Source organism: Globicephala melas, chromosome 16 (genome assembly GCF_963455315.2).
Source record: "Globicephala melas chromosome 16, mGloMel1.2, whole genome shotgun sequence".
Taxonomy (NCBI): domain Eukaryota; kingdom Metazoa; phylum Chordata; class Mammalia; order Artiodactyla; family Delphinidae; genus Globicephala; species Globicephala melas.
The window spans coordinates 38440093-38453182 of record NC_083329.1 but is presented as its reverse complement, the minus strand read 5'-3'; the positions used below and the strand labels follow the sequence as shown (position 1 = coordinate 38453182).

The window sequence follows — 13090 nt, the reverse complement described above, 5'->3', positions numbered from 1 at the left end:
CCGGTATTTTTGCTTTTAAATACTCTAGCAAAACAAACAAACAAAAAGGAAAGGAGGGATGAAACAGAATGGCAGAGGATTGCTAATTATTGAAGCTGGATAATGGTTCCATGGAGATTCATTAGACTAATCACTCTAAACTGGCATATATTTGAAATTTTCCATAATTGCTTTTTGTTATGCTGACATCCATTGAAAAATGTTTCCTTCCAATTTTTTTGAGATAACTGACATACAGCACTGTGTAAGTTTAAGGTGTATAGCGTGATTTGACTTATGTACATCATGAAATGATTATCACAATACGTTTAGTGAACATCCATCATCTCATACACATACAAAATTAAAGAAAAAAATTTTTGTGATAAGAACTCTTAAGATTTACTCAAGAGTTTTCATATATAATATATAGCAGTACTGATTGTATTTTTCATGTTGTACATTATATCCCTAGTACTTATACGTGGAAGTTTGTAGTACTTTTCGACGGCCTTCATCCATTTCAATTTTTTTCAATTTTTTTTTTAATAGTGTTAGACCAAATCACCAGTCTATAGGCTGCATTCGGCCCCCAAGGTGTGTATTTGTCACGGTGCAAAGGTACAGAAGTTTGGATTGAAGGCAGTTCTAAGGTCATTCTCTAGAAGTTACTTGCAAGGTTTCTATATGTTTTAAAACCCTTATATTCGTTTCTTTTTTGTGTTTTTTTCTCTTTCTCCTAAGACTCAAGTGCCAAGGGATATTCTAGTCAACTAGTATTTTCCAGTCAGTTGAAATACGCTTTTTTGTAGTTTTATTCCATTTAGTTTGGAAGGAAAATGAGGTGGTGGCCCTGACAGTTCCAAGGCTCTCCAACCAAAATATTTCCAACATGGTCACACTGAGGTCAGCCAGATGCAACCTCTCCAGTGCAATCAAACGAAACCCACAGAACAATTCTATCAATGTTAGACTATCATTTAGTACTTATTGGGTGAAAAACTTTATATATAGGTTCTCATTTTATTCTCACAAGAACCCTTTGAGTCAGATGCTTTCCTTATCCCCATTTCAAACCAAGGAAACAAAGGCTCAGACTGATGAAGTAACATGACCAAGGTCACAGAGTTGTAAGTCACGAAGCAGGACTATGAATCTGGGTTTGTCAGACCATAAGCCCATGTTCTTATCTGCTATGGGATGTGGGCTCTGTCTCTTCTGTTCATTCAATCGCTCATTCAATATACATTTAGTTAACTCTGACTCTGTGCCAGACACTGGGGACATAGAGATGCACAAGGCATCATCTTACCCTTGAAAAATGCTTCACAGACGATGTGACATTTGAGCTGGGTCTTAAAAGATGAGTAAGTCAAGAGGGAGGGGACATGGGGATATGTGTATACATATGGCTGTTTCACTTAGTTGTACAACAGAAGCTAACACAGCATTGTGAAGCAATTATACTCCAATAAAGATTAAAAAAAATGAAAAAAACGATGAGTAAGAACTTGGCAAGGGGATGACTGGAGAAAAGACATTCGTAGCAAAGGTACGGAGATGGAAAGGAGTGCAGTGTGTTCAGAGACTGGATAACCAGCATGACCAGAGCAGAATGGATGAGGGCAAGGAGAGATGGAGGTTGCTCCATTCATTCAATCAATATGAATGTATTAATAACCAAGTATGTGGTTGGCCTTATGTTAAACCCCAAGGAACATAGAGAGGAATCAGGTGTGTTCTCTACCATCAAGGAACCACAATAAATACCTGGGCGAAAGCAAATGCTAAGAATTTTGGTCTCTAATTAGACTATAGGCTTGAATTCTTATTTATTTATTTTCATTTATTTTAGACCATAGAAAATTAATTGAATTTTTTCTTTACAAAACTGAAAAAAAAATGTATTCAAAAAAGTTATTTGCATTTCAGAATAAGAAGATGCTGTTTTTCCTTCTCTGCCCTTTAAAATATATGCTATAAAAATATCAGGCTTGTCACAGCAACCAAAGTACTTTGGTAAGAGATGAATATTTATAAAGATAGGCAGAAAAGTGGTCATTTTAATTTAAGAATGCTTACTTACAGTTTATTTTATCTGGTCAAAAAGTATTCATCAAAGCAAAGTTCAAGAGAGAGGAAGAAAGGTTTAGGTAGTTTCAAAAGAAGTTAGAATATAGACATAAAAGGATGACTATGTCTTTCATAATAAACTTTTTAAAATAATGATTATGTCAGGGCTAGGGCAGGGCTCTACTTGAGTCAGCATGATGGAATCGAGGTGCTGAGGAAAGTCAAGAGATTTGAGATCTTATCATTATAAGGAGCAAAGTTAGCTAAACTTTCTAGATCCCTGTTTCCTAAGACTGAAAAACAGATTTCAACTATGCTTTGTGAATCACTAAACAGCAAATTAATACAGAATAGTATAATTATTCTCTCCTATGTAACTGAGACATTTTCTAGTGTCTCTTTCAATTCAGACATTGTGTACTTCCTATTCTGAAGCAGAAAAGCCAAATGCAGAATTGAGCTTCTTAAATATTCTAAAACAGTAACAACCCATCCCTGGTTCCATTCTCTCAGACCTGAGCCTCCCTGTTCATATGGAGGTCATGCTCCGCACAAAGGTGACTGGCAAAGGGGTAAGTGGAGGCTGAAATCCAGCCCCCTCTCAGCTCCCCGAACGAGGCACCTTAGTCAGCACAGAGAAGGGAGCGCCTTTGTGTGCTGTGCACCGAGTCCTATGTGCTAGGTGTGGCCATCTCCAACCTAAGTGCCCACCAACAGGGGAAGAGAATATTGTACCTCCATTCAAAGGTAGTGTTCATGAAGATGTGTAATAACATGGGAGCCCTTTGGACAAATACAATAGAAGATGCTGTAGTGGATTCAATAGTGTCCCCCCCAAAATTCACATCTACCAGAACCTCAGAATGGGACCTTATTTAGACATGGTCTTTAGAGTGTAAACGAGGTAAAGATCAAGTGAAATGATACTGGCTTAAGTTGGGTCTAAAATCCAGCAACTAGTGTCCTCATAACAAGCGGAAAGGGACAGAGAGACACCCAGAGATAGAGATGTAGGCAATGTGAACATGAAGACAGAGCCAGAGTGATGTATCTACAAGCCAAGGATTGCTGGCAGCCACCAGAAGCTAAGAGGAAGACATGGAACTGATTTTCCCTCAGAGCATCCAGAAGGAACCAAGCCTGCCAACACCCTGATTTCAGACTTCCGGCCTCTCGACCTGTGAGAGAATAAATTTCTGCTGTTTTAAGCCAACCATTCTGTAGTTCTTTGTTATGGAAACCCTAAGAAACTAATATAGAGGCCATATGTCTTAGTGGCTAAGAGCTCTGGAATCAGACACAAGTTACTTAACCTATCTGAAACTCAGTATTCATATCTGTAACATAATGATAATAGTATTATCTACTTCACGGCATTTGACAATTAAAGGAACAAAAACATCTGAAGTGCTTAGCACAAAGACTGGTTTGTGCTAAGAATGGAATAAATCATCACTATGATGATGTTGATGCTGATTTTGATACTGCTGCAGCTGGTGGTGATGATGACTATAAGGGAAAAAGATATCCAAAGCCCTGTGTATATGTGTGTTTCATAAGGTAAACACAAAATTAAAATATATGATATGTGTGCATGTGTGTATTCAGCACGCGTATATTCACCCCATATAATATGAGCTTTAAATAATTAAATGAGGAAACGCTGCCCTCTTGTGGCAGAGACTTGAGGGCTTACAAAATACCAACGTGTCCTCTCCTTCCCAGTCCCTCTGGCAGGGTGGGGCATGTGAATCTGACCAATAACATATGTGAAGAAGGACCACCCAATTTTGATTAGACTTTGCATGAGTGGGAAACGTGCACATTAAAATCTTTAATGTGTTAAGCCACTGGAATTTCATGGTCTATTGCATCGCCTGGCATTAATGAACACCTCTTAACACACACCGAATTAATACACCACTTTTTCACTTGCCTTACCATCCTCCTGGCCTCACCCCACTACAGACTACTGGGAAAAGGAAAGCAAAGGGTGTTGCATCGTGTTATACTGTAAGGGTTATTAGGCCCGGAATTTTACCCAAACGGCAACCTGAATTTGAAACAAGCAGAAGCAATGACTCCAGACCAGACTACTCAGATTAAAGGACAATGGGCTGTAGCCAGAGGACCCCTTCTAAAGTTACAGGTAAACTTGGTGGCCTGCATCCTGGAGAACCTTTCTACCATCTCTGCTCAAGAGAAGAGATGTCCATTCTCAACTACTCATTTTGTTATCTTCAAAAGTCCTGGATGAAAAAAAAAACAAAAATACCCTCTCAATAATGTTACTGGAGAGATATCTGGTTTGGGTGGATTCCATTAAGTTCATTAAGTTACTGCAATCAAAATTCTTGCATCCCAAATAGTATGATTAAGTAATCAACAAAAGTAAAACAAGAAGTAGCCAATAAGAATAGTTTTTTTAATTCAGCCTACCCAGGAACTGAAGAAATTGAAAGGAAAACAAGAATGATTTGGCTTTTTTGGGTCTATTACTTAACATCTGTAAAGCATGTTAATACCAAAATTGGCAAGAGCACAGGAAACAACGCTCCATTCATGCTTGGGTAGAAGCAGTGTAAACCAGAAAGTTTTCCAGAGGACCATTTGGCAAATTATGAGAAAAGCTGTAATAACTAATATCCCTCTATTGGCTCAGCAACCCCACTTCTAGGAATTTAGCTTAGGGAAATCATTGGTAATATATACAAGATATCTGCTCATGAATGCTTAGCACAGTGTACTTTATGATAGAAAAAAGCTATAAACTGAAATGTCAAATGATTGGTGATTTGTTTGGTACATTATCATACATATAATGGAACTATACAACAATTTTAAAATGGTGATTTAAAAAATACTACATTTCTTTTTATGGCTGAGTAATATTCCCCTGCATATATGTGCCACATCTTCTTTATCCATTCATCTGTCGATGGACACTTAGGTTGCTTCCATGTCCTGGCTATTGTAAGTAGAGCTGCAATGAACATTGTGGTACATGAGTCTTTGAATTATAGTTTTCTCAGGGTATATGCACAGTAGTGGGATTGCTGGGTCGTATAGTAGTTCTGTTTTTAGTTTTTTAAGGAACCTCCATACTTTTCCACATAGTGGCTGTATCCATTGACATTCCCACCAACAGTGCAAAAGGGTTCCCCTTTCTCCATACCCTCTCCAGCATTTATTGTTTGTAGATTTTTTGATGATGGCCGTTCTGACCGGCGCGAGGTGATACCTCATTGTAGTTTTGATTTGCATTTCCCTAATGATTAGTGATGTGGAGCATTCTTTCATGTGTTTGTTGGCAACCTGTGTATCTTCTTTGGAGAAATGTCTATACTCAGCCATAAAAAGAAATGAAATTGAGTTATTTGTAGTGAGGTGGATGGACCTAGAGTCTGTCATACAGAATGAAGTAAGTCAGAAAGAGAAAAACAAATACCGTATGCCCACACATATATATGGAATCTAAAAAAAATTGTTCTGAAGAACCTAGGGGTGGGACAGGAATAAAGACACAGACGTAGAGAATGGACCTGAGGATACGGGGAGGGGGAAGGGTAAGCTGGGACGAAGTTAGTGAGTGGTATGGACTTATATATACTACCAAATGTAAAATAGATAGCTAGTGGGAAGCAGCTGCATAACACAGGGAGATCAACTCGGTGCTTTGTGACCACCTAGAGGGGTGGGATAGGGAGGGAGACGCAAGATGGAAGAGATATGGGGATATATGTATATGTATAGCTGATTCACTTTTTTATAAAGCAGAAACTAACACACCATTGTAAAGCAATTATACTCCAATAAAGATGTTAAAAATAATAATAAAATAAAAAATACTACGTAGCACTGAAAGATATTCATAAGGTAATTGTAAATGAAGAAGTTGCCAAATTGTATATACAATAAAGTGTCATTTTCAAAAAATAAAGAAAAATAAACATGATTAGGTAAAGGTCTGAAAGGCTATATAACAAAATATTAGAAGTTATTGAGGCCCAGGATTACCAGATGATTTTAAATTGTTATTTTTGTTCACCTTAGAAATTTTAGGAAATACACGAACAAAAGGAAGATTTTTTAAAAACCACTGTACAACACCAAGAGTGAACTCTAATGTAAATTATGGACTCTGGGTGAAAATGACCTGTCAGCATAGGTTCATGGATGGTAACAAATGTACCACTCTGGTGGGAGGTGTTAATAACGAGGGAGGCTGTGCATGTTTGGGGGCAGGTGTATATGGGAAATCTCTGTACTTTAATTTTGCTGTGAATCTAAAACTGCTCTAAAGAATAAAGTCTATTAAAAAACAACTTTGCCAGCCCTGGCATAGTGTCACTTCTCTCATCTTTTATTGATCCAAGTGGTCCCGGGGCTGGCCAAGTTTCAAGGGCTGGAAAAATCTCCACTCTTGAAGGGGACTGGCAAGGTCACTTTGTATAGAATACATAAGGTAAGAGCTATTGTTGCCACCATCTTTGGAAACTATAATTTTCCATTTAAAGATTTTTTTTAGTCTGTCAATCCCAAAAGGAATAAAAAGCACTGAAAAAGTGAGATAAATAGCAAAGTGAAGAGATATAGACAAGTCCAGATACATAATAATCATAATTCATAAAAATAAACTAAATTCACTCATTAAAAGATGAAGATTATCAGAGTAAAAAACAAATAAATAAAGCTATATGATATTCATAACAGACACTTCTAAAATGTAAGAACAAATAAGAGTTGAAAGAAAATGATAGAAAAAATATACATGGCATATTCTAACCTACAGAGAGCTGAGTTAGCTATATTAACTGAAAATACATAGATTTTTGAGGCAAAAAATTTATTATTAGGTATAAAGAGAATCACTACAAAAACAAATAAAAAGCACTTCAGATACATGGAGATAACATTGTTAATATTTTTTATAGTATTTTAAAGCTTCTAGTACCCATAGTATATGAAACTAAGAGAGCATCTACCTTGAAAGAATGACTTTTTGTCATGTTTATTTCTTATCATACATTCCACATAGGAAAATAGGCAGAAGAAAATGTACCTGAATATTAACCATGGTTGACTTTGGAAAGTAAGTCCAATGTCTTCTGCTAGTTATGACAGCTGGCTGTTACAGCTTTGGTTTCTAAACTTGGGACAATTTAAATTAACAAGTATGATTAATCTCTGTTATCAGTCAACTCTCATCACCCTCGTCATCAGAAAGCCCTTTTTAAGCACCTTCACTTTACATGGGCATGGACTAGACACAGAACGAAAACTCACTACATAACCAAGGCCTACACTGCACTGAAAAGGGAGAGCACAAACAAGCTGGTAGGAAAGTTGGAGCAAGAAGACGGTGTCAAGCTTCACAACAACATAGAAGAGGCAGAATAGGAAAGAGAAATTCAGGATGTAGAAACAGAGCGGGGCTTCACAAACCAGAGCGAAGGCTAATGGAGAAGGTATTTATAAAGACATGATGATGAGATGGAGAAAAGGTCAAGAATGGCTGGTGAAAGGCAGTCACTGAGGTTTCCACATTTGCTCTCGGCGTGGGGTTAAGTACACTGAGGAGAGAATGTAGGGGGGGAGAATAGAGAGCCATAGAGGATAAACAGTTAGAAATTATAATTCAAGAAGTCATAGTCAGAAATCATAGAGAAGATTTATACACACACACACCCCTCAAACTGAGTTCCATAAGTCAGTATCATTCGAATGAATTAATTTCATAAATTGGGTTTTTCTAAGTGTGTACATAAATTATTCAAATAGGTTGCACAAATCACTGCCCCTTGTTGTCTTCTGAAAATGTGCCTTGAAAGGATAACCCCTTTCTGTAAAAATAAAAGGATTTGCAATGTGTAAAACAGAAGACAATAGAGAAATTATTCAAAAATCTGCTCAGACCTTCCTTCCAGCTCTGAAGGAAGCCGTGCGATACTGACTCCTAAAGCGTTAATGAGGTGAGAAAAAAAAAAAAAAGAAGGGTCCATGCCACTCCTACAAACTTGAGAAAGGAAACTTGGCAGACGGGAAAAGATAGGAGAAAGGAAGAGAAGTGAGACAGAGCCTGTCCGGCTGCACCACACTTGAGGAAATGAGTCAGTGTTCCCAGCTGCCACTCCCAGAGCCTCCATTCAGATTATCTGCCCACCCCTGTGATTCTTCTCTTGGTACAGATATTTGAAACCTGTTTTGTTTTCTCCCTTCATCGTTTCTTCGTTCCATAGCATCTTACTACATCAGGATCTCCCAGAACTCCACTCCACAGACTCCTTCTTTGAGGTGCCTTCCAGAATCTCCCTAAGTGAATTTTGTGACTGCCACACAGCTTATATTTTAATACAGAACATCCCAAACATGTTCTCCACGTCTGGAGAAAAATCATTTACTGTTTTTTCATACAGTAGTATCAGTCAAAAAGAAATATTTTCCTTATAGACAGATCAAGTGAGGCAAATGTTGGCCTTACAATTGTAGAGGACTTGATGGATTATGGAATAGTTTCATGCACATAATTCTTTCATCCCTCAAGTCACTACTCTTCCTAACCCTTCAAGAGCCCCCAGCTCCCAACCCCAGCTGAAAACACTTCAGTGATTTTCTATTCCCCTTTGTTTAAAGACCCAAATCTTTATCATGGCATCTAATCTCTACCTCTGAATTTAATTCACAACACCATGCCCCACTGTCCTCGCACTCCACCCACACAGAACTATCAGCACCTCAAACAGGCCACAGGACTTTTGCACATGTTTTCCCATCTGTGTTAAATGTTCTTTTTTACCCCTCACTTTGCCAGTTAATTCTTACCCTTCCTTTGGTTTTCAGTTCCATTGTCTCTTCCTCAGGGAAGCCTTTCCCAATCTCCCTGACCAGGTCAAGTCCCTTTAAGATAGCTCTTCATACCTTCCTTTCTTAGCAATTAACCCAATTATAATTATACATGCATTTGTATGACTATATGATTACCTTTTGTCTCCACCAGTAGACTATAAGTTCTATAAGAACCACAACCAATTTTTTTCTCAGTGTATCTGTATAGTACTAGTTCAGTTCATGACACACATCTTCCACAATATTTAATAAATGAATGAATGCATAATAATCTCTATGTGGAGAGATGTTACATCTACATTTGAGAAATGTGGAAACTGAGTCTCAGAGATTTTAAAGGGTTTGCTCAAGGAGCACAGACACAGGTATTTGACTCCTGACGTTATGACCATTTACTGGAAATGCATCATTCCAAGGACTGGAAAGCCCTTCCTGGCACATAGTAGGTGTCTGGTGCAGACTTGTTGAATGAAGAAATGAAAACAACAATGAAAGTAGCAAGGAATAAATTATGAACTTCAACATGGTTTTCAGGGTGAAGAGAATAGTCTTGGCTGCGACATTGGGCAGGTCACATCACCTTTCCAGGCCTCAGCTGAGGTTTAAACTTCGATGATCTTCATGCTCTGCAAATCTGAGGTTCTGTGCTTCTAAACTCCTCATACCTTGGCATCCTGCCTAATAGCAGGTACCTACATATGGTGGCTGAGTTACTTAGCAGCCCAGATTTGACTTTACACTTTGGATCATTTTTACTGTATTCAAAGAGCAATTATCCCTATGCAACAAGAGGCAATTGCAGGGGCAATTTCATCAAGGATAATATACAGAGGCTATAGAAACAGCAGAAAGTTATTGCAGGCTGTTAAGCACAGCAGATGGAAAAGCATTGTTATAACATTGACAGTTGACCCTGGGACTGCCAGATATGTTATATAGTTATATGCAAGGAAGCAAAGAGAATCTGGTCCCCAAAATAGCACTTTGAGTGTCCTCTTGGCATTCTTCAATGATTCAGAAACTAAATCAAAGTGAGAGAGTGGCATGGACATATATACACTACCAAATGTAAAATAGATAGCTAGTGGGAAGCAGTCACATAGCACAGGGAGATCAGCTCGGTGCTGTGTGACCACCTAGAGGGGTGGGATAGGGAGAGTGGAAGGGAGACACAAGAGGGAAGAGATATTGGGACATATGTATATGCATAGCTGATTCACTTTGTTATACAGCAGAAACTAACACACCATTGTAAAGCAACTATACTCCGATAAAGATGTTAAAAAAATAAAAAATAAAGGAACGAGTGTATGTATATGTACAATAGAATCACTTTGCTGTACACCTGAAACTAACACAACATTGTAAATCAACTATAATCCAATAAAATTAAAAATAAATTTTAAAATAAAATAAAATTTTAAAAAAGGAAATCATGAATGGTCTCAGTTATTCAGCCAAGAGTTAAGTAGAAACTATAAGGGAAAAGGCACTTTCTTCTCCTAACAAATTGCGAATTCTCTAACTAGTCATACATACATGTCCTTATCCTGTCTCCTTACCAAATTCTCCATTAAAGTGATCCAAAATCAAGAGGTAGGTTAGCTTTCTAGATTCATCTCTCAGCCACTCCTTGACCTAAGCCCATAATCTGGCCTCACAATGCAGTTTTTTCACGGCTCCATGAGAACTCCCATGGCTCCTTCAGGTCCAGTTCAGTGTCATTTCCTTTTTGAAGCCTTTCACGATGCTCCCAGGTAGAGCTCAGTGCTACCACCTCCAAATTCCCACAGCATTTATTTATGCCCAGGTGACAGCACTGATGGCCATCTGATTATGTTATGATCATTTGTCTGTCTGTCTCTTGTCTCCTGCCCAGATCACCACACTAGCCTATAAAACTAAGATAGGGACTATGCTTTATTCATAATAATATAGCCCAAGCACACAGTTGCATGCCTGACATTTAGAAAGCCTATTGAGTTAAATGCTAGGTGGCAACTAATCAGTAGATGAATTAACTGTAAACAAAGAATGAGTCCTATTTTATCAACCCACATAATAAAGGTTATTTTATCAGGGAATTTTTAGTGACCTCACTTTAACCCCAAAGAAGTAACACGAATGCTAAGAGTTTCAAGCACTCTGAGATGCCAATAATGGCATTTTTAGAAGAGGTAGAATGTTATTCTACTACTTACCTTTTAGCTAAAATTATTAAACTCTTTTTATGCCAGGCATAGAACTAGAGTTTTGTATGCACTATCTCATTTAATCTTCAAACAATCCCATGAGGTATCATTATTCCCATTTTCAAACAAAATACTTGAGGTGCAAGTAGATAAATTACTTTCCCCAGGGCACAGGGCTAGTAAGGGGCAGAGCTGGGGCTTGAATTCAAGTCCTAAAACCTATATCTAAAACCTAAATGCTAAAACCCAAACTCCTTACCACCATGCTGTTCTCTACCCAGTTATAGGACCAACCCTAGTATCTGAACTGTGGGTCAGTCTTCAATGTTTTTCTTCACCTCGTATTACTTTCAATTTACTTAATTTTATTCACATAGAAATTTTACTTAAATATTTTATAATCCCCCGGAAGACTCCTACCCCCTTTAAGAACAGTTATTATCAACATTTAAGGACTCATTTTATCCCTCAATTTTAGAGTAAGAAAACTGAGACACAGCAGTTAAGTAACTTGACCAAAGTCACACAGCCACTAAGAATGAGAGCCCGGAATGAACACAAGCCATTTGACTCTTGCACCTACGTGCTATCATCCGCTTCCTTAGGACATTTCTGTGTCAGTTTGGAAGTCCACGGGTCAAGGTGTCTGAAACTGTTACCCATCCAGACAATTCCTGAGTCAGTTCAATTGCAGCAACCAAAATCACACGTGAATGCAAATGCTTTCTTGTCAAAGAAAACAAAATTCATGTGTTTCCTTACATACAAAATGGAGCTAAAATCTGTGCCAAGATGTAATTTTGCCTCATCTGCTTCTGTTAGGTGGTCTCGGTTCTGCTTTTATCACTAATTGGCATTGTCCTACATTAGACTTAATCCTTTCAGAAAAGCACAGGGAAATAACCTCAAACCCATAATCACTTGCTGGTTGGTCAGATTGTTTTCTCATTTCCAAGAGATCATTGTCTACCACCATATGAGATCTTGATACAGTAATAACCACTAGCATTTACTGAATCTATTATATGTCAGACGCTATGCTAAACTTCTTCACCCAGATCCCTCATTCACATAATCCTTTTATTAGTCCTGTTTTACAGGTGAGGAACTAAGCCCTGGGATGCTGAGAACGTTGCGTGAGGGCCCATGGCCGGACCCCAGATATGATTCAACCACTCAGCTTATTCTCAGTCTCTGCTGTCACTGTTCTGGTCTCTTTTTCCCCCCTGTAATTAAGGAAAATCATTCAAACAGAAATTTTTTTTTTTAAGTAAATAGAGTACCTGATAAGACCCAGGTCGTCTCCGTTCAAATCTACCATTTTCAAGAGTACCATTTCCTTGTCTGTATTTGAAGAATACCTAGTCAGCAAAACAGAGGAACTTAGTGAGTTCTAGGTTAGAGCCTGGCCCTCATGTATGACCCCCTCAGCCAGAAGCTGACACAAAAACCAAAACCAAAATGACTCTCAGTAAGCAAGGCTCCCTGACACTCTAGTTCTACAAACTGCATCCAGGATCTCATTTCTCAGCTAAAGAAATGATTTGCAACTGTGAGCAAAGGGGCATTAGGTCAGCTAACTGGAGATGAAATATACATTTTTATATAAAATATGCAATATTATATAGCATATATTATTTCTTTAAAAAAGGTTTTGTCTTTGAAATATTTACTCATACTAAATTTTAGTGAAATCTCTTAAAAATAGCAGGGAATGTGCAAAATCAAAAGCATTCCCGACCTACAATTTAAAGGGTTCTTTTATGTCCTTTCAAGGGAAATCAGATTATATTTTCTAAAAATCAACTCCTTTGAAATCTTTTAAAAAATATAGAGACAAATATGAAATGTCAAGTGATCAAGTTGAACTGCGATATTATTTTACTCTGCTATAGTAGCCAAGTACTTCTCTTCTGTCACAAACCTCGTTCATCACATAAAAAATTAAAAAATAATGGGCTTCCTTAGTTGTCCCATTCAATTATGCCAGTTTTATGTCT

General features: G+C 37.8%; 1 protein-coding gene across 1 annotated transcript in view; it reads right to left on the bottom strand.

Moving 5' to 3' along the window:
* The window catches only part of ASAH2 (N-acylsphingosine amidohydrolase 2), a 113662-nt gene that overhangs the window by 51706 nt on the left and 48866 nt on the right, over positions 1-13090 (bottom strand). The window contains exon 9 of the mRNA XM_060286204.1: positions 12374-12451. Within this exon, the coding sequence (XP_060142187.1) occupies positions 12374-12451 (78 nt within the window). The remainder of the gene's footprint in view (positions 1-12373; positions 12452-13090) is intronic.